General features: G+C 38.6%; 1 protein-coding gene across 1 annotated transcript in view; it reads left to right on the top strand.

Annotated features, from left to right (window-relative positions):
• PDSS2 (decaprenyl diphosphate synthase subunit 2) overlaps window positions 1-26,062 on the top strand; it is a 123,023-nt gene that overhangs the window by 67,028 nt on the left and 29,933 nt on the right. The window contains exon 3 of the mRNA XM_074896116.1: window positions 7,469-7,667. Within this exon, the coding sequence (XP_074752217.1) occupies window positions 7,469-7,667 (199 nt within the window). The remainder of the gene's footprint in view (window positions 1-7,468; window positions 7,668-26,062) is intronic.

Genomic DNA, 26,062 nt, shown 5'->3' with positions numbered 1-26,062 from the left:
CTTATTACTGATTTTTTTTTTAGATTCACTGTTCAAATATTCCAATAAATCTTTTTCCAGATATCTTATTAATTTTTTTCTTCTTCAGGTGAATATTCATGCATTTTTCCTTCAGTTTGATTATTATAGTTAGGTTGAGCTAGCCAACCCTCTTTTTTTTTTTTTTTTTTTTTTTTTTTAAAAAAAAAAAAAGGTAAAGAATGGAAAGCCACTTTTTTTTTAACCAGTACTTATGTAAGTACTGGCTCAGGTCTCGAGTCTACTTTTCTTCTCCAGCAGTATAGAAAGAGTCTCTAAGAAAAGGAAAAGTAATTGATGTCTCCCTTTTTAACACTTCCTAGTGCTTATGAAAACTGTAATAGCTGAAGTACAATGTGAAGCTATTTAAGTTTCTTATACCCTTGTCTATGAGCCTTGAAAAACATACCTAGGTTTGACACCATGTCTCACATCAGAGCAGTGCAAATGTTCTTTTAATACATGTCTCTTGCAGAATGTCCTTTGCATCCTTGTTGCTATTAAAAAGTCCTAACAGGACAACATTTGTTTTCATAGTGAGTGTATCTGGATTCTTATCTTGTCAGCCCAGCCCAACTGCTCCTCATCTGTTCACACAGGTGGATTCACTGGTTTCCTGGATCTTACAAAGGTTAGATACCTCTTACTGTGCGAGCTTCCTCTTTATTGGTTCCAGCCTGCATGTCTGTGACCAAGTCCTGGAAAACATCAGTTTGAGTTACTGATTCTGGTGGTATTTTTCTGCTGGCTCCTCTGATAAACATTCTTTCTTTTTAAGCTGAACTTGTGATTTTTACCAGGTCTTTGCCTAGATTCTCTCACCTCCTTCCCAGAATTGATGCTTTTGTTTCCAGGCTGAGAATATTTTCCTTTTAGCCTGTGCAGTTTGAAAGGGGGATTGCTGTGATGGTGTCATCCATCACAAGAAAATTGTACTGTGCTGTGGTTTGTGATCACTATTATTTGCTGGCTACTAATGCCAAATGTAGGAGTAAGCCAGACAGAGCCTTCAGACCCTGAAGTTCACCAGTTAGGGATTAATTTTGCTGGGAGATGGTGATGCAAATGTGGATTGCTTGCAGTCCACTGCAGGCAGCTGGCTCCAAAGCTTGAGGGCTCCTAGCTACACAGTTAGTAGTGACACAGTGGTGACCTACAACGCTTAGGGAAACAGGCTTGCTGAATTCAAGTGAACATCTGCCCACTAAAAATCAGAAAACATTTTCAAATCCTATAATGTGCTGAGGGAAGAGCCTACTAAGACAAAATAAGGGGAAAAGAAATTTAGCAATATTCAGTGGTGGGGGAGATACAGAATGAAAATATGAGATCTTTAAAAAAAAAAAAAAAAAGGAAGAATACATGAAAGAGTATAGATAGAAGTTTTACTTCAAAAACTTCATGATGCTAGGAAGGGAAGATGATGAAAGAGGTAAGATGTGTAGCCAGTTTTAAAAAATTGATTGACAGAAGTGCGGTTAAACAGCATACTCTATAAACTTCATAGAATTGATGTCTTTCAACTTCATTTATCCCTCAGGTGGAAGATGCCCCTATAGTAGCTTAGTGACCAAGATAGGAGAAACTACAGAAGTCTTAGTCTCTGACCTTGTTAAAGGATTAACAGTGGATGGGTGTTTTCTGCTGGATAACAGATAGATGAGTCATGGTCATGCAATAAATATTTGGTGCTGTGCTTAAGTCTGCTGCTTTATGCTGAAAGTTTTTCCTTTTAGTGAAACCATAGCACCTGCTATAAATGTTGACCGGTTTAAACAACTTCCCCCCTACTTTAATTTTTTGTAAAAAGAGGCTATACACAGAAGATGAGCATTAGACTTTCCATCATTATGATGATATTTGTTCCTTTAATTGAGGTTTTATTAACTATGACATTGGCTTTAACAGGTGAATGGAAGAACTGTAAAAATCACTGTCGTTTCTTGCTCTGTAACCAAGTGGGTTATCTTCATGCAGTATAATGACCAGAGCATACAGCATCAACTTGAATTTAGTGTATGCACCTTCTTGTCTTTACAAGATTTTCTTTCTATTTATTGGTCACAAAAAAGTAAAATCAGGTTCCAAGTTCTGCCCAAATACATTGTCAGTGCTTAAGGTTATTATTTTAATTCTTTAGTTAATGCTTTTTCATGTGTAATTTTCCAATTAAGAACTACTTCATTTTTAACATTGAGGTATATATGGATTATTATTGTTGTCCCTAAAATGGAATGGATGCTGGTATTTTTTAATTATTATTTTTTTTTTTAAATCCTGAATGTAAGGCTTTTCATCCAAATCAATCCTTTGTGTATTGAAGGGAAACAATTGGATTGACAGTCACAGAGAAAATGTTCACATTTTGGGTGTATACTGTTAGTTGCTTTAATTCAAAGGTTCAATGATAAGACTCCTTAAAGAATTTTTCATCTATAAGTTCCATTGTCTTTGTTCATTGCACTTTAGAATATGGATTTTGGTGGCTAATTTAAGTCTTTGGTTCATTTCTGTGAAATATTATGTCTACTATTAACATTTAAAATTATTAAATGGTTCTTTGTGTAACCTATCAGTCTTTGGGAGAGCCATTGTAGTTCTGACAGCTGATAATGAAAGGTAAACTGACTCAAGTTTTCTTGCTGTTACTGGAAGCTTGGTCTTGCACAGCAACTGTTGCAGAGGAGTATTTAAACTGAAGTACTCTTGTTCACAGCAATACAGTTGTGCTATTTAATGTTGCTATTTTATCATGTTTTGCAAAATGCTATTATATCTTTTTAGATTAGGACTTGAAATTAATGACTGAAGTCACAACTCTTAAAGAGACCGTACTGGCGAAGGTTTTATAGCTGCAAGTCTTTAAAGATAACACAAACAACGAAGAGGGTATTCAGGATGTGAGGCACACTGCAAAATTAATTTTTAAAATTTGCATAGGAAATTTACTATTGAAACTTATCTTGTTCCCACAGAATTTGTTTTCAATATTTTGTCAATCCCCCTTACCACTTCATATAGTTTTGTGTAGGCTTTAAAATTTGTGTTGAATTCTGCATGCGATGTTCATCTCCATAATAAGACGATTAATAACAGTGATACTGTGATGACGCAGACACCAAGGCACACAAAGAAAAAATTTTAATCCAAAACAAAATTGTGAGATGCATTTTTTGAGATAAAAGCATATTTACAAAGTTTCTCCATTAGTTCTTTATTTTTCTCTATAGATGTGGTGCCTGTATAAGCATGGGGATTCTACAAAACCTGTATTCCTTACTTTGGCGTCAGAGCAGCAGGATGTTACATCTACAGTATTAGATTATAAGGGCAGATATAAAAGATTTCTTGAAGTCTGCTCAGCAGTTTATCAAAGTTAACCAAAACATGACAATGATCTGTGTGCCTTCAGTGGGGGAGGGGAGCAAAGAGGAAGAATAGAAATTGCACTTGTTTTATTTGTTGCAGGATCTAATTGTCTTTATAACTTAATTCTGCATTTTTCTAGTATTTTCTTGCAAGCTGGTGTTTCCACAGTCCTAGAGTCAATATAGCTCCAAGGACCCTGCTGAAGAAGTTTTTTTAGTTACTTGTGAAGTTAGTGTTTTCTTTGTACTTTTTAGGATGATGTTTACAGCTTGAGGAGCTCAATCTAAGGGATACTTTGTAACAAGCATTTTACAGATATTTAAGTTAGTTACACTGGTACTAAAAGTGAAGGAACAAGGAGTCAAGAGCAGAAGAACAAGAGGTAACTTCTGTGCTGCTCCCTTTTACACAACACAGGCAAGAAGAATCTGTGAATTAAGATTTTCATGAACTAAAGAGTAGGGCAGAAAAAGAAGAGAGCTGGGGACAAGTCTGAGGATCTTATCAAAGATTGCAAGAGGGGAAAAAAGTATTCACTGAAGTGGTAGATAGTAATTGACTTGAAAGGGTAATGAGCCAATTTGTCTTGTCCTATTTATAGAAACAGAGGTTGTGGAGTCTCCATCCTTTGAGATATTAAAAAGCTGTCTGGACTCGATCCTGGGTGGCTGTCTCTAGGTGGCCCTGATTGCACAGCTGGGTTGGGCTAGATGGCCTCCAAAGGTCCTTTCCAGCCTCAACATTCTGGTATTCTCTTAGTTGAGGGGAGGAGGTGGGGGCTGTGTTTCACAATTAACTCTGTTTATATAATGTACCTAACAGTGAAACTTGTGCCTCTGTGACTCATCAAAACTTCTTAGTAAGGGCCTTCAGGTACTGTCCAAGCCTCTGTATCATCCTCTTTGAAACAACCATTGCTGCATGTGGGTTCATTTTTGGAAGGGGAGAAAGAAAAGGAAATGAGGGCATGTGTGAAGCTCAAAATAGTATCATCTTTCAAAGTGTGACGCCTGTAGATTGAGTCTCTGGGGCATTTGGTGATGGTTTGCAGGGAGTTCTTGCTTCAGAGGTGAAGGCCATGGCAGTTTGTTAGCATTTGGTGAAAAAGCTTTCCCAATTCTTAGCCTGCTTCCATTTAGGAACTTCAGGTGTTTTAAAAATGTTGACTATTTTCTCAGTGCTGCCTTGGTATGTAGGTAATTCCTGCAGCAACCACTTCTTTGTTGTGTGTGAACATGGACTCTGAAGCAGGAACATGATGGAAGCACTAGGAGTTCATAATCCTGTTGCCCCATTGTTTCTGCTTTTGTACTCTGTCATATGTTGTTGTTCTAAGTCCAGCATTGCATAAACATTATTTTTTTGTATTTTGGTATTAGCTGCTTTCAAATACAAAATTATTTAATCACTGAATTGTACTTCAGATTGAGAAAGCTGTATATAGAATTGCTTTAGCCATTCAACAGCAGCTTCTTAACAGTTGCTTTTTTTTTTTGTTGGATGCTGGCCTTGACAAAGTCATGTCAAGAACCCTCCTGTATCTGTAGCAGCACTGTGGACTTCTTATTGTGCCTGGGTATTATGGAGGCTATCACAAAAACCATTAGGAAATCTATTGCCTGGGATTTCTGCAATAGCTTTAGTTCTTATATTTTTAGTTTTCTAGAGAGAGAGGGTGGAAGAGCAGTGTATAAAATCAGAATTAGACGCAAATTACCTGCCTAATATGGTTCTTATTAGCACAAATACTATGAATACGGTTCGGAGAACAAACGGATTATAGAAAAAGAAATGAAAACATCCAGATCCTGAGCATTTGGAAAGCATGACACTGATGTATTTGTGTAACCTTTTCATGGAGAGTGATGCTGAAGTCAAAGAGGGGATTTTGATTTCCTTCATTAAAAGCTTATTAAATGAAGAAATAGGACAGTCGTTGTTTTGCTTCAATAGTTGGGGGTCACAGAGGCGGGCCTGATCTCCTCAGGATATTAATGCCTGCTTTCAGCTGGGGGAAATGAGCCGTTGCTTGAGTTAGCTGCAGCTTTATGTGCTCGTCACTAGGGATCCCCATATGTCCTGGGATCTGCGGCAGTCAGAAATGGCAGAGCTCGGCAGCAGGGAGCAGAGGGCTCTCATTGCTATTCATAACAGGTAGCTCGGCTCAATCTGCCCAGAGCAAGTCTGTTTAATGTTGATCAGCTGTCCATCTGATAAACCGAATTGATATGGACATTTCCTCCAAGGGCTGCCCTGACAATGACAGCAGGAGCATCGGGATGTCTTGTTAGTCTTTTTCTCCGAGCTTGAAATTTTATTAACCCTTTGTTAGAGCCAAGCCAAGCCAAGCATGATTACAATACAGTGTCTGTAGGTTGTGTGAGATTCTCCCTCACCTCTTTGAAAAGCAGCCTCAACCTTCAATTTTGTTGTCTATACGGAGAATGGCTAGCTGTTTTCTTTACAGATTGTTTTTCTCTGTGTGGAGCAAAAATTGTGAATTATAACAGCAGCTTTTAAAACAGCTGGTTTTTTGGGTGTGTGACAAATACATTGAGAACCTCTGTTTATCCTCTCCCCCCAGCTCATCTACCTTTTGCATGCCTGCCCAGGTTGTGTGATGTTACTAACTCTTCTCTCTTGCTAATTGGCACAGATCACTGGCCTGAAACAATTGCTGTTGGAACTCTTCACAGGTCAGATATATTTGGGGCAGAAGGTTGCTTTAGATTAATATCATTCAGGGCAGTTGCAGCATATCTGCACTGTCCAGAGGAAGCATTGATAATTTACTCGGTACTGTGCCAGTACTGAGGCAGAATCTAACCTGAGTGTGTATCAGCAGGTATACGTGTATGTGAAGGTGTGGAGCAGTTTGGTTACTCAGTGCATCAGTGCTTGACCACTCTTGAATAAGCACAGGGAGCATAACATGCGTTTGTACTAGGTGGCAATTTAATTTGAACTTTAAGGCTTTTTAGTCGTCTTTCTAGCTGAGAGCATGTGTTTCGTGTTTGTTCATATGTGAAGTCTCCATGACATAAAGGGAACTGCTTGAGTCAGAAACGATGTGAATGTGCTGAAGATTTCAACACAGCGTTGCAGTTTTAAGAGGATGCTACAGTGCATCGCTCTGTTCTCCACTCCCCTTGTCCCTGTTCAGTTGTTATGTCTGTTCATGGCCCTGTTGTAGTTCTGAGCTAAGGTGACACCTCCGGGCTCCTTGGAGTGACAGTCACCAACTATCAGGGGCTACAGGGTTGAATTACAGAAAGACAGAAGAGGGCTGTGCTAATGACTCTTTTCATGCCTTTTTCAAAAAATGAAAATAAATAGAGGGCAAGCTTCTATGGGGTAACCTCTGTGGCAAGCCTCTCACAGGGATTTGAAACCCATAAATTTAGAATGTAGCGCACCGGTTGGTGTAAGAAGTGGTTTGTAAACCTGTTAAAATAAAATTGAGTCTACCCCTTTGCTGGACAGTCACCTTTGCTTCTTCTGACTAAAACAACCAGTGAAATATCATTAGTACACAGTTTTAAAATGTTCAGCTGTTTTCTCTCTCCTGCCTGTGCCCTCCCCCCTTGGTATTATTGAACTGCAAGGTGTCCTGTTATTAATTTAACTCTAATTTGAGCAGTCATTGACTGCAACATTCTTATGGTGTTCAGATCGGCTTGCTCACGACTCCCCTGCTGATATGTCCTTTGTTCCTTCCCATCAGTACTTTCTGCTTGGCATTTTCCTCATGTCAGTGTCCCTCAAGCTTCTAAAAGACAAAACAAAAAAAGAAAGCACCATGAGGACTGTATTGATTACTTAGCTTTATTTTGCAAAAGAATTCAAACAAAGGCAGCGTTCCTCCAAATGGAACCTGTGGTACCCGTGGCTTCCCTGGAAATACCTAGTGATAGTTCTCTGTGCTTAACACCTCCCGGTTGTGGCTTCTAGAAGTACACAGAAGAGCTACACAATAATTCATAAGATATCTGTTTAGCACATGTGGTTAGGTTTTTTCCCCCCTACAACTCCGTGTTTTATTCACAGCATCAATAATAATTGTACTTTTTTTTGCTTTCAGTCAAAGAAGTCTGGCCGAAATTACAGAACTGATCCACACAGCCTTTCTGGTGCATCGCGGCATAGTGAATATCGGTGAGCTTAAGTCCTGTGATGGCCCGCTGAAGGACATGCAGTTTGGAAATAAAATGGCTGTTTTGAGTGGAGATTTTCTTCTAGCAAATGCTTGCACAAGCCTTGCACAGTTGCAGAATACCAAGGTAAAAAGAAAAAAATTATTCTACTGCCAGAGCAGGTAACTATCAGTGAATCTTCCGAAACAGAGGCCCTTTAAAAAGCTCAGCAGTTATATGTATGATATATGGAGCATACTTTAAAGATCAGCATACTTAACATTATAGCTGTAGATGGATTGACAGGCAAGTTGCTGCTATGAACATGTTTACCACTGCCCTATAGAATTACTGTGGTGAGGCCTTTAGTACATGTTCTGAAGCACTGTAGTAATGAATGAGTGGTTCATTTGGTGAATTTAACGTATATGCAGTAGCATCCTCATGACATGTGAGACATTACCTCTGGGTGACTGCCAGCTGAAGACATTTTGTTTGTTATTTTGTTTTACCTTGTGCTTTTTGAAAGGTTTGTCTGTCTTAGGGAATTCTTGGGGGAAAAAGCTTCATTTCTTTGTCTACACAGTGCTCAGGTGACTCTTTACTCTTAATAAAATTACTTTGTTAGGCATTTGGATGCCCCTGAGTATTGGATTGCCCTATTAACATGGTTGTACTGGCTTCTAAAGGGCAGTTGCAATCTAGCTGCTCAGCCAAACTGTTTGAAACTTTACAGGGAAATGGTTTTTGTGACAAACGAATTGTATGTATGTATGTATACAGTTGCAGAATGAGACTGATGGAGACCTTAAGAGATCATGTTTCTAGTCAGTTCTTCTTTTCTTCACATAGGATCAGCTACACCAAATCATTCCTGACATGTGTTTGTCTAGCTTGTTCTTAAAACCTGCTGTGCTGGAGAGAGATTCCTGGGCATCCATGTGCCAGTCTAGTGTAACACCTAACTACGTGTATGGCTGAAGAGTTTAGTGTGCCATTCCAGGGGAAACAGAACACATTTCTTTTTCGCAGGGGTACTTTTTATAAGTCTGAAGACTGCTGCCATACTGTAATGTAAAATAAATGTTTGTCATACATGCAGTTGTCAACAATCAACATAGTTTTAATTCTGATCTCAAGGAGTCTATTGTTTTTCAATTCTCATGCTAAAGCTCCTCGTGATGGTAGTGTATTTCTGTACTGCTTTGATCATGAGTGTGACAGTTTCTCTCAAAAGTGGTGTCATTTTGTAGCATAGAGCTGAGATTCAGGAGAAGAGGCAGAAAATTAGATGTCAATCTGCTAGAATAGTGGGTTATGCCATTATGGTGATAACAGGTATTAAGTATTGAAAGAAAGTTTTAAACAGTGCAAGATTTTAGTCATATCAAAATGGGGTGCAATTGATTTTATTAATTATTTTTGATTTGTATCCATTCATATTTTTAGTACTTAGTAAGATTCTCAAGACACACCAAAGGATTTAACCCTATGTGAATTTTTTTGTTTCAATATATAAGGAAAATTCTATGAAATGTAGCACCTATTACTTTGCGTTTAGTACATCATTAAGTATTGCAGCGGCAATGTATAATCCCTAAAGACTTGCCAGGAAACAAGCCCACAGTGAAATGAAGCACAAGTGCAGAGAAATACTTTTTTTTTTTTTTTTTTTAAGCAATCATTATACTGCGTGTCGGAAAATTCTGCCAAAACATTTTAGCACTTTTTTCATTTTTCTGACATCTAAATACTTTCATAGCTTCTACATACGATAAGTGGGATGCCATTATGGAAACTGATTGACTTAGTAAATTATTCTTTTTCATATGTCTAACCCTACTAGCAAAGTTAGAAAAATTGAAGTAGAAGCTATAGAAATCTCTTGACAGGTGCAATGATTTAAACATACTGTATTTATTCTTTTGTAAATGATGAATTTTCAAATCTGGCATCTGTTTTTCAGCAGTGTGAAATAACTGTGACTTTTTTCCTTCATAATGTTTTGTTTTCTTTGATGTAAAAAGTAAAAAATCACAGTACTGCTTTTTTGCTGACATTTATGTGGTAGCTCAGCAAATTGGCTAATGAAATGAGCAGCATTATATCATACGTGGTACTGACCATGGTAGGCTATAACCTCTACAGACACGCGTAGCTGTTGTGTAGACTAGAATTTAAACTAAAGGGGGTTTTAACATTAACTGAAACCACTGCTACGAAGATAATTTTATCGTGCTGTTAAACTCTTGTCTGAGTATGTGTATGATGCATTTATCTCTGTGCTTCTCTCGGGGCTGACAATTAGATGTGAAATTCTGTAGTCATAATGAAATGCAGAGCTATTTTATAATTGCCAAGGGTAAAATTAGCAAAGTCAATTATTTTCCCTTAGGCTTTTCCCTGTAGATATTAAAAGGCTGCAAGGTAATTGCCTTAGGTAACACTTTGATTTTTAAATAACATTAGATATAGGAATTGTTGTTATTTCATAGTAATTTTCCTCTTCTTGCTGGTGGTGTAGAATACAACTGTAATGATGTTAACAAGATTCAAGGCTCGGGCTATGTGATTTTGGGGGTTTCTTTTAAACTGGTGCTCATACTTCTGTTTATTGAAGTTATGCAAAAGAAGGGGGTGGGGGGTTGTAGGGTTTTTTCTCAGTGTTGAAGGTACAAGGGCTCTAGATCTCTTGAAATGTCTGTTAGGAAGTTTCCTGTAAGATAAATTCTGCTCTTGGCTATTATAAGTCATCTAAAATGTTGGGTTTTGAACACATAATAATTCGAAAGAAAGCATTCTCATTTTCTATTTTGTGAAATGATGAGACATTAGCTATGATTACAAAGTTGTTATTGACTGAGGCTTAAAACCAAAGTACTGAAGGGCAGATGCAACCGCATACAACGTTTTTATAATCATGGCAAAGTTTGACATTTATTCACATTAAAAAAACTATAAAATGAACAGTAATTTCTTCAAGAAAACTTCTATTACTACAAACCATTAGATTGATCAGATCTCACATGTATTTAAAATTCTTTTGTATATTCTTGTTAACTTTTTGAATGCCTTAAAAACTATCCCTTTTTTTTAATATTTTGGATGGTGACTTTTCTTGACCTGCTGATTACGGTGATAAATCATGTTGTTGACTGACGATGATACGGATAAAACCTCTCAAGCCTGTCAAGGTCCCTGTGGAAGGCGTCTCTTCTTTCCAGTGTGTTGACCACACCACACAGCTTGGTGTCATCAGCAGACTTGCTGAGGGAGCCCTCAATCTCACTGTCCATGTCTCTGACAAAGATGTTAAACAGCACCGGTCCCAATACCAACCTCCAAGGAATGACTCTTGTCACTGTTCAAGTGACACCCTCCTTAGACATTGTGCCGTTGACTGCAGCTCTTTGAGCTCATTCCTTATCCACTGAGAGGTCCACCTGAAACGTCTCCAATTTAGAGAAAAGGATGTCATGTGGGACAGTGTCAAATGGTTTGCACAAGTCCAGGTAGATGACATCACTTGCTCTTACCCTATCCACCAACGCTGTAACCCTGTCTCAGGAGGCCACCAAATTTGTTGAGCACAATTTGCCCTTAGTGAAACCATCTTGGCTGTCACCAATCACCTCCTTATTTTCCATGTGTCCTAGATAGTTTCCAGGAGGATCTGCCCCGATGATATTGCTGGGCACAGAGGCGAGTAACTGACCTCTAGTTCCCTGTGACTTCCTTTTTTCCCTTTTAAAAGTGGGAGTTATGTTCCCCCCATCTTGAGAATGACGCCATTTTTCCCATTGTAGTTCAGTGAGCTCTTGTTGGAATGATTAAACTCTTCACAGAAGTGCTTCAAAATCTACAGCCTGAAAGCTTGGAATTGAATTGAAGAATCTTGTCTGTCATTGCAGAGCTCTGCCAGAAGACCACATTATAGAGCATTGTTCTATTAAGCATTATTTGTTTATAAATAAACAGTAGCACAGATGTAGTATTTATATAGTGGATGCATTTCCTTATGTTAAGTTTATGTATTCCTGAAGGCATAAATGTGTTGTTTACAAAATAGGCCTTGTGTTTGCATAAACATCAAGTTATTCATGTAAGTCTTCCTATGTCTTCCTCTTGCAACAATCTGAATGTACATTGTGCTTTATAAAAGAGCTGTTTATCTTGAACTATGGTTTCTACTTCTGTAGCATCAGTTGTGGTCCTATGGGGAAGGCTCAGTTTGGAACTTGAGCGACTTGGTTTCTTGCTGACCAGTGAAGGATACAGAGTGTTCCCTTTCTGGAATTACGCCAGTTGCTCTTTCAATGTAAATTGACATTTTGGAGAATTGACGAACAAGTCAGCTAGAAGCTACAATTTTAATTTTTAAGTATTAAGAAAGGTAGTACTTGTGTCAGGCTTTTTCTTTCCCCGAATGATTTAAAGAGAAGAACATAGACTTTCAAAAAAATATTTTAAGTATTAAACCAGTGAAAAATCATGGATTGACTAAGGAAGTTATTCCTAGGATCAGTGGCAGTTTTCTGGTCCTCTCTTCAAAACTGAAAACTTATTCTAAAGAACATGAAGAGTGCATACCATCAAGAATCCTGTAAGAAATATCCTTTTTAAAGGAAATGTCATGTTGCCAATGTAGAGGCAGCCATTAGCAACCACTGACTTCTAATAGGTCCAAATTATGGTACCTCAGAACAGTGCTTTTGGTTTTGTTTGAGGTGAGTAGAAGGTGCTTCTTGGTAAATGTAGTTGTGAGATTAATTATTTTCAGAGCAATTAAAGTTGTTTTGAGAGAGCTATTCTTCATGCTTTGGTGGAAAAGTTTAACCATAAATACCTGCTAAGTATATTTACATTGTTCATTTTATATAAAATGAACAAAGACCCTTAATCTGAATTTTCCTTCTGAGATTCAGTAGCTGTATTGATCAGAGAAGACAGGATGAAGAAATGGAGAAAAGGTGAGAACCAGAAGTAATGTGTTTGCTCCCATTTAAGTGTTAATACAGAAAACTAAAGCTGATGATAAAACCATATTCAAATCAAGTATATATTTTTAAGTATTCTTAACTGTTCACCTTTGCTCATTTATCTGTTTCTTTTTTCTTCCCTGATACAAGCTGCTGTTAGAGATGAGTACCTTTAAAATAATCAGCTCACAGAGCAGCTAGGTGACAGTGAGGCATGAATTTGCTAAGAAGCAGAGATCAGATTAGATAAAGGGACCCAAGTTATGAAGTTTGATAGTGAAGTTGAGAGAAAAAGATGAAGAAAAACAACCTTCAAAACTTTGTTTATAGAGCAGGATAAAGAGCTTTTCTGAAGTATGTTACCATGTAAAGCTCAAGGGCAGCCTTGGCGGCAGTGACCATGAAATGGTGGAGTTCAAGATCCTTAGGGCAGCGAAAAGGGCACACAGCAATCTCGGCACCCTGGACTTCAGGAGAGCAGACTTTGGCCTCTTCAGGGATCCGCTTGGCAGAGGGACCAAGAGGGGCCAAGAAAGCTGGTTAATATTCAAGGATCACCTCTTCCAAGCTCAGGAGTGATACATCCTGACAAAGAGGGAGTCAGGTAAGACCACCAGAAGGCCTGCATGGATAAATAAGGAGCTCCTGGACGAAGTCAAACACAAAAAAGGAAGCCTACAAAGGGTGGAAGCAAGGACAGGTAGCCTGGGAGGAATACAGGCAACTGTCTGTATAGCCAAGGGTCAGGTTAGGAGGGCCAAAGTTCTGATAGAATTAAATCTGGTCAGGGACATCAAGGGCAATGAGAAAAGCTTCTATAAGTATGTTGGTGATAAAAGGATGAATAGGGAAAATGTGAGCCCTCTCTGGAAGGAAGTGGGAGACCTGATTACCCAGGATATGGAGAAGGCTGAGGTACTCAACAACTGTTTTGCCTCTGTTTTCAACAGCAAGGGTTCCAGTCACACCACCTAAGATGCAGAAGGCAAAGGCCGGGGGGACTGGGAGAATGAAGAACTGCCCACTGTAGAAGATCAGGTTCAAGAACCTGAAGGTGCACAGGTCCATGGGACCTGATGAGATGCATCCATAGGTCCTGAGGGAACTGTCTGATGAAGTAGCCAAGCCACTATCCATCATGTTTCAGAAGCTGTGGCAGTCTAGTGAAGTTCCTGCAGACTGGAAAAAGAGAAACATAATCCCCACTTTTAGAAAGGGAAAAAAGGAAGTCACAGGGAACTAGAGGCCAGTTACTCACCTCTGTGCCCAGCAATATCATCGGGGCAGATCCTCCTGGAAACTATCTAGGACACATGGAAAATAAGGAGGTGATTGGTGACAGCCAAGATGGTTTCACTAAGGGCAAATCGTGCTCAACAAATCTGGTGGCCTCCTGTGACAGGGTTACAGTGTTGGTGGATGAGGGAAGAGCAAATAATATTATCTTCCTGGTCTTGTGCAAAGCATTTGAGACTGTCCCGCATGACATCCTTTTCTCTAAATTGGAGAAACATGGATTTGACAGATGGACCACTCAATGGATAAGGAATGGGCTGGATGGTCACACTCAAATTGCTGCAGTCAACAGCTTGATGTCCAAGCGGAGAGCAGTGACAAGTGCCGTTCCTCAGGGGTCGATGTTGGGACTGGTGCTGTTTAACATCTTTGTTGGAGACATGGACAGGGGGATTGAGTGCACCCTCAGCAAGTTTGCCAACAACACCAAGCTGTGTGGTGCAGTCGACACACTGGAGGGAAGGGAGATGCCATCCAGAGGGATCTTTAGAGGCTGGAGAGGTGGTCCTGTGCAAACCTCATGAAGTTCAACAAGGCCAAGTACAAGGTCTTGCATATTGGTCGGGGCAGTCCCAAGCACAAATACAGGATGGGAGATGAGTGGATTGAGAGCAGCCCTGGGGAGAAGGACCTAGGGGCATTAGTGGATGGAAAACTGACTATGAGCCAGCAATTTGCGCTCGCAGCCCAGAAAGCCAACTGTATCCTGGGCTGCATCAAGTGAAGTGTGGCCAGCAGGTTGAGGGAGGTTGGTTCTCCCCCTCTACTCCACTCTTGTGAGACCCCACCTGGAGTTCTGTGTCCAGCTTTGTGGCCCCCAGTGTAAGAAAGGCATGGATTTACTTGAGCAGGTCCAGAGGAGGCCATGAAGATGATGAGGGGGCTGGAGCACCTCCCCTGTGGGGACAGGCTTGAAAGAGTTTGGGTTGTTCAGCCTGGAGAAGAGAAGGCTCCAGGGAGATCCTGTAGCAGCCTTCCAATACTTCAGGGGGGCCTACAGGAAAGATGGGGAGGGACTTTTTATCAGGGATTGGTGGGGATAGGATGAGGGGTAACAGTTTTAAATGAAGAGATTTGGATGAGATAGAAGGAAGAAAATTTTTACTGTGAGGGTAGTAAGATATAGGAACAGGTTTCCCAGAGAAGCTGTGGCTGCCCCCTCCCTGGCAGTGTTCAAGGCCAGGTTGGACGGGGCTTTGAGCAACCTGATCTAGTGGAAGGTGTCCCTGCCCATGGCAGGGGGGTTGGAACTAGTTTGATCTTTAAGGTCCCTTCCAACCCAAACCATTCTATGAGCCTATGTCTGTCTCACTGTATTTTTCCAGTGAGGCACTGTTTGGTGTTGGCATACTGGACTAGATAGTCAGTAGGATAGAATCATAGAATATATCTGTATTACAGATATTTTTATTTTAATTTAGTATTTAAACTGCCACGAGGGTATGTCTCAAATCTGGACACTACTGAAAACTGTAGATAAGCTCTAAAGAGCTCTGAACTGATTTATGGAAAAGTACACTTAAGGAGCACTTGAATCTGTATAATGGGGGAGAAGAAAACCAAGGAAGAATTGTGATGTTTTTGAACTTTTAACCTGATATGATAGATGACAACATAGCCATCATAACTGCATTATTACAGACTAAAACTCTTCTTTGGTCAACCCTAAATAAGCAATTCTGTATCTTAAAATATTGAGATATGTACTCAATATTGGAATACATTTTAATATAGATTTTACTGGAGAATGCAAACACGCTTTCAGTACTAAGAAATACATCATTATGAATCATATGTAATTATGAATCAATTCTTAGGAAAACTGTTATTGGTTTTAATAATTATTTTTAGTGTGCACCAAAATTTATGAATTTTCATCCACTTCTGAGAGGTGAATTTGGTTTTAGTTTATCTCAAAGTAAAACGTAAAAGAGATTGCATTTCAAATAACTTTTATGTCCATTTAATAGTTATGTATTGTTTTTTCTGCCCAATGTTCTCAAACACTGGATTTTACTCAGGAAGATTTCTTTACTAACGCTTTGTGGACAGTCCTGTGAAGTTCCTTTGGTAGCAAAAAGGCACTCTTCATAATTGTTGATGAAAGTATTTAAGCATTAGGGGGAAAAAAATCCTGAATATTACAGATAGAAGATTAAAATCTGTTGGAAGAAGTACTTGGTAATCACATTTTTCCCATACTACTTCCTTAAAACTTTCCTCTAGCATTTCTGTTGTCATTAGAGGTAACAGTTCTTGTGGTGATGATGATAAAATTATAGAATGTTGGTAGTGAATCTCTTAGTTACTGCATTGTCCTCTTCCCATTGCCCCTTTCCATGCTTGTGTCAGTGGAACAGTTCCTTAACAAGTGCATCATTTGCCTTTGTCTTCAAGAAGTAAATTTATAGCCCCTAAAATAACACCTGAGCAAATGAAGCATTCACTTTTCTGAATCTTATACAGATTTTTTTTTTCAATTTCAATGTTGCTACCTATAACTGCTAATATAATTAAATATTTGTAAAATTCATTACCTTAATGGCTGTGGTGATGTATTTGAAAAGTAATCTTTTGGAGAAGTTCAATTAGAGGATTAGGTGACATGCTTATTAACTTATTAATTTAATTGAAGTTCTAAAAATTAGACTTAATCTGTAATTGTGGTAATAGGTTAGAAACAGTCTTTGTTTTGATTTGTAAGAGTTCTGTTGCATTGCAGCAAATGTTGGTTTTGAGATTACAACCGCTTAACTCTGTTTTGATTCCTAATGAGTGCATTCCTCAAATAGGTCTATCCTTAATGGCCTTTTGCACCTGTACTGATTTTTAAAGCTAATGCTTGTGTTAGGCTTTCCCAAAGCCAGACTCCACTGGGGTTAGTATAGATCTGTATTGAAAGAGCTTATTTTTCTGGGGTTCTTGGCCATGGCAATGCTGGCAAATTTTATGTTTCGATTTCAGTCTGTTTTCTGTTCTCCAAATTCTGTATGAAAAACCAGGGTTTTTTAAAAAAAAAAGAAGGAAAAAAAAGGAAAAATTATTTCTGCCACTTCTCTTACAGATGTTATGACCTAGGGTGTTATGACCTACAAGGCATTGGTTGTAACAGAATGACTGCGGCAGAACATGAAAGGTCTGAGATTGAGACTGGTATCAAAATATGTAGTTGTAGGTATTGCTGTGAATTGTCGAGTCTAAGATTGAAGCTCTTTCCCAAAAATACACTGCAAGAATATTTTGAAAGCGTTGAGGCATGGAGCTATCAAATAGAATTGTGGGTGTTTGAGACTCTGTCTCAATGCTATGTTAATTGAGCAAGTAACAGTCTCAGGAAAAAGTTATCCACTCGGTTTTGATGAATTTTCAATAGACTACTAAAGGTTTTCATACTGGTTTGCACAAAGTCCATTTAATGTTTCTACCTCTGAATCATCTCACTAACGAACGTTCCTCAGCTTGCCTTTGAATTTGCCTTCCTCATAGTAGCAATCAGACATGTCTTACTGCTGCTCTGGTGTGCCCAGCAGACCAAAGTCAAATGTTTCCTGCTTGAGTAAATACCTACCATTTTTCAAGGTAAATATTGTTCTCCTCAGAGGTGAACCCTACAGCTCCTTTTAACACATGATTGTTCTATCAGTTTTTCTGATAGGAATGTATTCCTCATTCTAATTAACAGAATGGTCTGGAAAATACTAATATGCTATCTATATATGAAAGAGGGATGACTTTTCAGAGGTGGCTTTTGAGCATCAATGAAGAAGAAAGTGAAAACTAATTTGAAGAAACTGATGAAAAACCTGATTTTGCTGAGAGGAAAGTCAGAGGTCATTTAAGATCCCAAGATAATCACTATACCTGGGAAATGTGTTCTGGGTAGTTGAGGTAGCAGGGTCTGTCCCTCTGTTGTTTGCTCCCTTAATGCATGACACTGAGTTGGCAGTTGTCTAGTGGTGAAGACAAAGGGCTTAGGAATCAAAAATCTTTTCAGGCTTTGAGATATATATATGTGCATATATATATATGTGTGTGTGTACAAAAATCAATTTAACGTTAAGGCCAAATTATGGAAGAAAGGTTCTTACATTTTTTAAAAGACATAACCCCTTACACTTCAAAGAAGAAACTGCCTTTTAAAGATTTGAGGCAAACATTAAAAAGTGGCTATATTTGATATTTCCTTAACTGTTAACACGAAACTGTATCCAAGATGTTGATCGCTGCCAGAATATGTAGGAAATGGATATTCAAAAGAAAACAAAATTTATTCTGAGAAGTTGAAGTAATGAAAACTTGTGGGTATGTGATGTTTTATTCTGCATGAGATGCACACTGCGAGAAAGGACTCTCAAGAGCCAGCAGTTCTGCTGCTCCATTCACCACTTACTTGGAATAGGTATTGGCACTGTCTGGGTTTCTTAAAGCAGAGATATTCATTACAGCTCTTTCTTTCACAGCCATGAATAATCATCATGGGGGGATTCATTGCTAAATAGCTTTAGCTCATACACAAATTATAAAATGAAAATGAATTTTCATAAAGTTGTGGAAGGTGATGTCCTCCATGAGTGATACTTGCAATGCCAACTTCATTCTTTTTATAGCTGAAGCAGTGGAAGATCAGAAGTTCTGTTTTCTTGGCTTTATTTAAAGTCTGTTCTTAAACATAATAAGATTCATATTGAGAGTGCATAGCAGGATAAGAAGCAATCAAATCTCTTTCTGGTGAAATACTGTCTTAATATTATCTCATATGGCCTTTTTTTTTTGAGTGGGGACTTAATACATATTAACATCCATCTTTGGGTGGGTGGGAACTTAGGACGTATTTCGTTCTAGAAGTGGTTTTTCATAACAAGGTGGTTAAACAATTTTTCAGGAGGACGGGAGGTAGGTATGTAATCAGCTGTCCATCTGGTGAAAAAATTCAACAGAGAATACACTTAAAAAGTGAAAATAGATTTTTTTTTTTTTTTTTTTGATTATTCAGTTGCAATTCAGAGCTGTTACCAAGAGTGATAAGAATCTAAGATTTGTCTGGATGGCCTTTCTCAGTCTCCCAAGAACTTAACTATTCATAAAAGGGAAATCTGTTCCCAGAACAATCAGTAAGCTTAACCCTTCCCTAAAAGAGTATTTGGCACCAGCTTGTAGCCTTGGTTTTATTATTTCAAATATGAGAAAAGTTATTACTGGTGCTGCAGCTATAAGAATGCAAAATCAGCTGTTGTCCATCAGCTGTTGTCCTCCTCCACCAGCTGCTGGTATCACAGAATAGTTGAGGTTGCAAGGAACCTCTTGAGATCGTCAAGCCCACACTCCCTGCTCAGGCAGGGTCAGCTAGAGCAGGTTGCCCAGGACCATGTCCAGATGGCTTTTAAATATCTCCATAGGTGAAGACTTCACAACTCTGGGCAACCTGTTCCATTGTTTGATGCCCTCACAGAAAAGTGTTTCCATGTGTCTGAATGGAATCTCATGTTTTAATTTGTGCCCATTGCCTCATCCTGTCAGTAGGCACCTCTGAGAAGAATTTGGCTCCCTCTGCTTCATTTCTGCCCAGCAGGTGTTTATACACATTGTACTACTAGAAGAGGTTAAAAGATAGGTGTCTTGTATATAGGGTGAAAGATTGTATTACTATTACGTGCTGGAGGGAAGGGAGATGCCATCCAGAGGGATCTTTACAGGCTGGAGAGGTGGGCCTGTGCAAACCTCATGAAGTTCAACAAGGCCAAGTGCGAGGTCCTGCACACGGACCGAGGCAATCCCAAGCACAAACACAGGCTGGGCAATGAGTGGATTGAGAGCAGCCCTGGGGAGAAGGACCTAGGGGCATTAGTGGATGGAAAACTGACTATGAGCCAGCAGTGTGCACTCACAGCCCAGAAAGCCAAATGTATCCTGGGCTGCATCAAGTGAAGTGTGGCCAGCAGGTTGAGGGAGGTTGGTTCTCCCCCTCTACTCCACTCTTGTGAGACCCCACCTGGAGTTCTGTGTCCAGCTTTGTGGCCCCCAGTGTAAGAAAGGCATGGATTTACTTGAGCAGGTTCAGAGGAGGCCATGAAGATGATGAGGGGGCTGGAGCACCTCCCCTGTGGGGACAGGCTGAGAGAGTTTGGGTTGTTCAGCCTGGAGAAGAGAAGGCTCCAGGGAGATCCTGTAGCAGCCTTCCAATACTTCAGGGGGGTCTACAGGAAAGATGGGGAGGGACTTTTTATCAGGGAGTGGTGGGGATAGGATGAGGGGTAACCATTTTAAACTGAAAGATTTAGATGAGATAGAAAGAAGACATTTTTTATTGTGAGAATAGTAAGATATAGGAACAGGTTGCTCAGAGAAGTTGTGGCTGCTTCTCCCTGGCAGTGTTCAAGGCCAGGTTGGACGGGGCTTTGAGGAATCTGATCTAGTGGCAGGTGCCCCTGCCCATGGCAGGGGGGTTGGAACTAGTTTGATCTTTAAGGCCCCTTCCAGCCCAAACTATTCTATGATTCTACATATAACCCCCAGCTCTTTTTGCACTGCTGTATAGCTCATCATTAAAATGAACCCTCCCAGGGTCAAATTTTTAGTAATAGTGCCTTTACACCTGACATGGATTCAGTGAAATAATATAGTATAGTGCATAAAATTATACCAGTAATGTAGGTGAGTTAATTGTATTTTTAAACAAAACGCCGAGGTATTTGACATCTTGTTGCCTAGCAAGAAGATTGAATCTTTGGATGGACTGGAACTGGTTGTTAATATTAGTGTGTTGAAATTCAGCAGCATTTCAGTTGCAGTCTAGAATCTGACTGCTGCTGCTCCTGGTACAGAGGATTGTTGATTTGCTAGTTTAATAAACATCTGCAGCTTCGTTTAGTTCGTTCCATCTGTTGGATACTAAATGGCATTACTACTGATTCACGTTTCTTCAGATACAGCCTATGCAAAATAGTTAATACCACTTATAATTTCTGTCAGCTTGGATCTGATCAGATAGTTTTTTAACTTAGTTTAATCCACAATTCATTTGTGAACGTTTCTCAGTTTAATGGTTGTCTGCACCAGCATGACTGGAATTAGCGTTTTATAGCCATGGTCTTCTGCGTCAGTTATTGATGAGGAGGGTTTTTTAGCTACAGAAACTGTGTAGTCATGATACCTTCTTTGATCACTGTTTTGTCTAGAAGAAAGGTATGTAATGAAATTACCCCATCCAAAAGGGTCAAGATGGAGAAATCACATACTTCTCTAACCTGAGTCACTCATCAACAGTTCGTTGAGTACTTCAGTGCAAGGATCTGCTGCACTGGATCTGCAAAGATATTAATACAATGTATTAAGGTACCATGTGGAGGTAGAGAATGAAAAACAGTATTTCTTCTGTTGATTATGTTATTTTTAAAGAAAATTACTGAATTATGCACTAGAAGTCTTTATACTAGTGAAAACCCATTCTGCAGATAATGTTGATCAGCATAAAAAGGGTAATTTAACACTTGAAAATCCTTAAGGTAAACTGACCTTAAGGAAGGTATTTGACAATACTAACAATATCCAAATTGACTGTTGCTGATTATTTTGAAGGATTTTTTTTTTTTTTTTTTATGTCTAGGAAGTACCTTTTTATCAAGTAGTGGATTTGGGTGATTCCACATTTTATTTTACTACTAATTCAACATTAAGAGAGTGAAGAAAACCATAAATGAGTTTTCCAAGAGCATTTAAAACTTGCTAGAAAGCAAGTCACTGGGAAGAGTCCTTTCTTTGTGTTTCAACTAAGAGAGGGACAGCTTTAACAAAATAGTAAAGCTCAAGATGATTTCAAATAGTAAATCCAATAGGATTCAATAAACTTCACATTAAAAAATAATTCTGTAGACTGGCACACTTAGTTACCTGTATGACTAATGATGTTTGAGGAGATTACCAAGAAAGAAAATTAAATTCCAGTGTTCTTGGAACTCCTTAGAGGTTTTGCTCCTTTTCTTTAGGTATTATTGAACAATCAAAATCCAATTTCAGCTCTTTACAGAGTTTTGTCTTAGCTTCCTAGTGTTGCAGTGTTTCTGTGTCAAATGCAGGAGAATATTTAATTTTAAGAACTTTCTGTGGAATTTTAGTGTAGAAATATTTCCAAAAATTGACACTTGTTTGGGGTGGGAAGTCAAATTGTCAAACTTCTATCTGTATATTGAATGTTTCCCGACTGTCTAATTTTCTTCTTTACTTGCATGGAGGAGTCTTGCTACATTTTCAAGTTGACAAATCAGCAGCAAGGAGTAGGGTCTGTCATAGGAGATGTGTGAGGAAAGGATATTGTTTCAACACTAAGAAAGGAAGGAATTACTTGTGGTCCTTTTTGAAAGGAATTTGGCAAAGCTGAGGAAGTTTCTCAAATAGAAATCGGGAAGGATGAGGAACGAAGATATATCCATTGCTGTTTTTCTCCTAGTGCTGTTTCCTGTCTTCCCACAAGAGCTTCATCCTTTCCCTGATGTTCCCCTTGAAAATATCCAGTAGAATCTGGAGAGACACTGTATTACTACTATGAAATAACGTGGTCTGTGTAATCAATTCTACTTCAGCTGCTGAATTTAAAATAAAACTACCACACATTGAATGGAGCTCAAATTCATTCCTTTTTTTTTTTTTTTTTTTAAACTAGAATGAAAAACAGGAAAAAATACATATGCAGTGTTATGTTGCAGTGAACTTTAAACAAAATATTTCAAAGACAAGTAAAGGGAACAAAGTGCCTGAGTTGCTAAACTGATGGCAGCAATGTCTTCTTTCCATCCAGGGTGTTTAGAAATCTTGTGAAGGTTGAGTGGGGCCCAGAATCCATTCTTTTTACTGTGCTTGAGGGAGTCTGAATCATATCAACTAACTTCAGAGAAAGTGTTCTACTGAAGTGTCTTACATTCCGTGATTTCCTTGCAGTCCATCTAGCTTTAAAGTTTCACTTTAATTAAAAGACACCTCTGTTTTTTATAGACAGAGCTGGATTTCTCAGAGTGATCAACTGCAGTCAAGAACCGGGCTGCTATACCCGTGACAGCCAGCCCTATTCTGATTGTCATGTGTGTAGAATGCTTTGGAAATTCTGAACTCTTAATTATTTTGTAGATGGGTCCTCAATAAACCACCTGAAAGATTTTTTCTGATTTCAGGAAAAGAAGGGAGGAAATTCAATGTGTGGTTGGGTGAACATCCTGAGTAATTTTCTGAACTGCTAGGAAAATTACCACCATTTTGTTTTATTTCATCAATCAATATTTAGAAAATCAGAGCTTGAGAAACTAAACTTGAAGTAAATTTAAAGAAGGGCTTGAAGGGCTAAAGCTGTGCGTTTTTTTGACAAATAAATTACTGTACCAGACAAGGGTGAATTAATTTTCACCAAACTTCTGATCTTCAAACCTACAGAGCTCTTCTGGCATTGAAACATAGCACGGTCATCTGAACTCTTTAAATTTGCATAAATCAGAGAGGTCAGAGCATGAATTCTATCTTGCTTTGGAATCAGCAATCACATGCTTGTGTCCAGAATTTACATGTTATACACTTAGTCTACCTAGATAGCAGGAGAGATTTTTAGCTTTAACAGTCCATCTCTTTTCCCTATGTTTGTCATAAATTGATGGCCTTTGTGTTGACCTTTTAAAAGCAGAAGAGATCACATCTCTACAGAAAGTGTTGAAGTTAAACCTCCTTAAGAAAAAAACAAACAAATAAACCACTGGCAGAACTGCTGCAGAACAAGTCTTTAAAGGGTGTGAAATTATTTGCATGTCCACTTTCACCTACAAGTAATGGGTCATCCCCTGGGCTGGCCCTAGCTACATGGACGTTTCAGAGGAGCAGAAAACACAGTGCTTTGGGAGATGCTGATGCAGAGTGGAAAATGAAAAATAGAGTTTGTTTTATCTCAATAGAATGTTACTCCTGCTCATCTCAAGTACCTAAGAGAGGCCAGGCTTCTCAAAAATGTGTAGACAAATGGCAAAATAGTAGGAAGAGAGATTGAGTAGTCTACCCTTGGTGTCTTTTGAGACACTGTTGTTTTCAAGCACTAATTCTGGCAATCATTTCTTCCCTTTCCCTGTCTTTGAACTTGTTTAAAATGGAGCTGAACCTTCAAATGAGAAGAAAAACAGTTAGAGCACTTGATTTTTCATCTACCTTTACTGCTCTTCAAACTTCCTTCTCAGAAATGTCAGCAGCTGTAACAGGGCACTGGTCAAACAGAAAGGCACTGATGAGAATAGCGTTGACTTGGATACTGTTTTCTGTTCTTCCATGCGGCATGATCTCGGGGAAGATCGGTTCCCTGTCACTGTTTTCCCCTTACATAAAACAGGGGGAATAAATTTTACAAAGGGTGTTGATTGCTTTCCAATTTTCTGATAAAAAGTGCTGCACAAGAACTAGTCAGTGTGTCACTGACTGCATGAATACTACTGAATCTGTAATAAGTTTTCTTCTTCTATGTCAGTTTGGGATGCAGAGGAAAATTACCTGGTTTCCTCATTTCTCATTGCTTTCCTCAGTGCTCAGGACCCCAGGCCACCGATGTTAAGCAGCAGATGCTTTTCATAGATCAGATTAAGGGTTGATGAAGTAACAGAGCCTCATGCAAGCATCCCACTGTGCTCTTGAAACTGGAATTTCATTCCTGGTAGTGATCTGTATGGCCTTGCATTTACCTTAGAAAAATATCTTTTTTTTTTAAAAAAAAGGTATTTGGAAAGAAGGGAGGTAATAATAATACTAAATTCTTGCTAACATACAGTGTTCAATATGTCACTAAAGGCCTAGTGGTATTTAATATATGGATTCTTCTAAATAGTGGATGTATAATTCTCCTAAGATGTTTTATAGACTGTAAGAGGAAGAGGTACAATTGTTCACAAATGTTTCACCGAGATTGTTTTAAGTCAGTTAAAATTGCCTTTAAGAGCAGAGTTGCACTAAAAAGGGAGAGGAGAGATGGAAAAAAGAAACCCCAAAACAGGGTCCTGCTCAGTTTAGAGTTTCAGGCGAGAGAGGAAAAGGTCTAGTTATCCAGAGCCAGCTGCATTGTTAAAAGTTCATACTATCACTTTGACATTTAGAGTAGGACTCGGTGTCTTTGTAAATTCCTCTTCGTATTACCAGTGTAGGTCTCTGAGCTCAGACCATTTCACAAACCATAACATTTTTTAGTGAGTGATTGATCTGTATTATGTGTCCTAGCCATCAGAAGAATCTTGGGATGTTGCTTGTATAAACTGTAATACAATCTGATCCTGGGCATTTAGTTACAGACTTTCATAGACCTATTGGCGATACTCAGTCCTCCTGGATTTGGGAATAAGGCTTATCTGATACCTTAAAAAAAAAAAAAAGGGGGGGGGGGGGAGGGAGAGAGAGAAAAAAAAAGCCCCTCATTTTCTCTGTTCCCCACTTAAATAACTCAACACATCTGGTAACACTGTAGGATCATTGTCCTTTCAGTTCCTCTGCAGCTCATATTGCTACAATATTTCTTCAGTATCAAGTTTCCTAAAGGGCAATGTGATTTTTAAAAAAAAAAAAAATAAAATTTTTTTACTGTTTTTATAGGTCTTGCAAATTAACCCATATGCATTGCAAGAAAAAACATGACTTTTAATCAGCACCATTTCTAAAGTTAGCGCGTGCTTTGTGTATATGAATATGTATATGAACCAGTGTTTAAAAAAAAAAAAAAAGAAAATACACAACCTTTCTGCTAGTCCTCAAAACTAGCATACAAATGTGTTTTTATTATCAAATAAAGTATGCCTAAATGTTAAAATATCTTTCTGTTAGGGGTTTTATCATTTGACTTCTTGTCTTCAGTTACAAGAATGATAAAAATTGAAACTAAATCTTTTAATTCAATAAGAACTACGTTGAATTTTAGGAAGCAAAAAGAGGAATCAGATATAGGCTTATATGCATAGGAAATTAAACATTCAAGAAATTAAAACTTCGTGAGCAACTAAAGGGGTAGCCTTAAGGTGTACTTATTTGAAATGCCTGCATTTAATTTTACAATAAATCTGAGTATTTTGTTCCAATTAAGACAGTTCATGTGCACAACTTTAAATTGTACAGTAGTTCCAGGGAGACTGTGGACTGCTTGTTTTACATTCTGGATCAAGTTCAGATTTTTAGGCTTCGCTTGAATAAAATAAAAAGTCTGAACCCTGAAGATAATAGAGATTGATAAATCTGATTTAAACATTCCCGTGTTGCAGACTTTCAGTGTAT

This window comes from Athene noctua, chromosome 1 (genome assembly GCF_965140245.1).
Source record: "Athene noctua chromosome 1, bAthNoc1.hap1.1, whole genome shotgun sequence".
Lineage (NCBI taxonomy): Eukaryota > Metazoa > Chordata > Aves > Strigiformes > Strigidae > Athene > Athene noctua.
The sequence above is the reverse complement of the archived record's forward strand: the minus strand, read 5'-3'. Positions and strand labels throughout refer to the sequence as shown.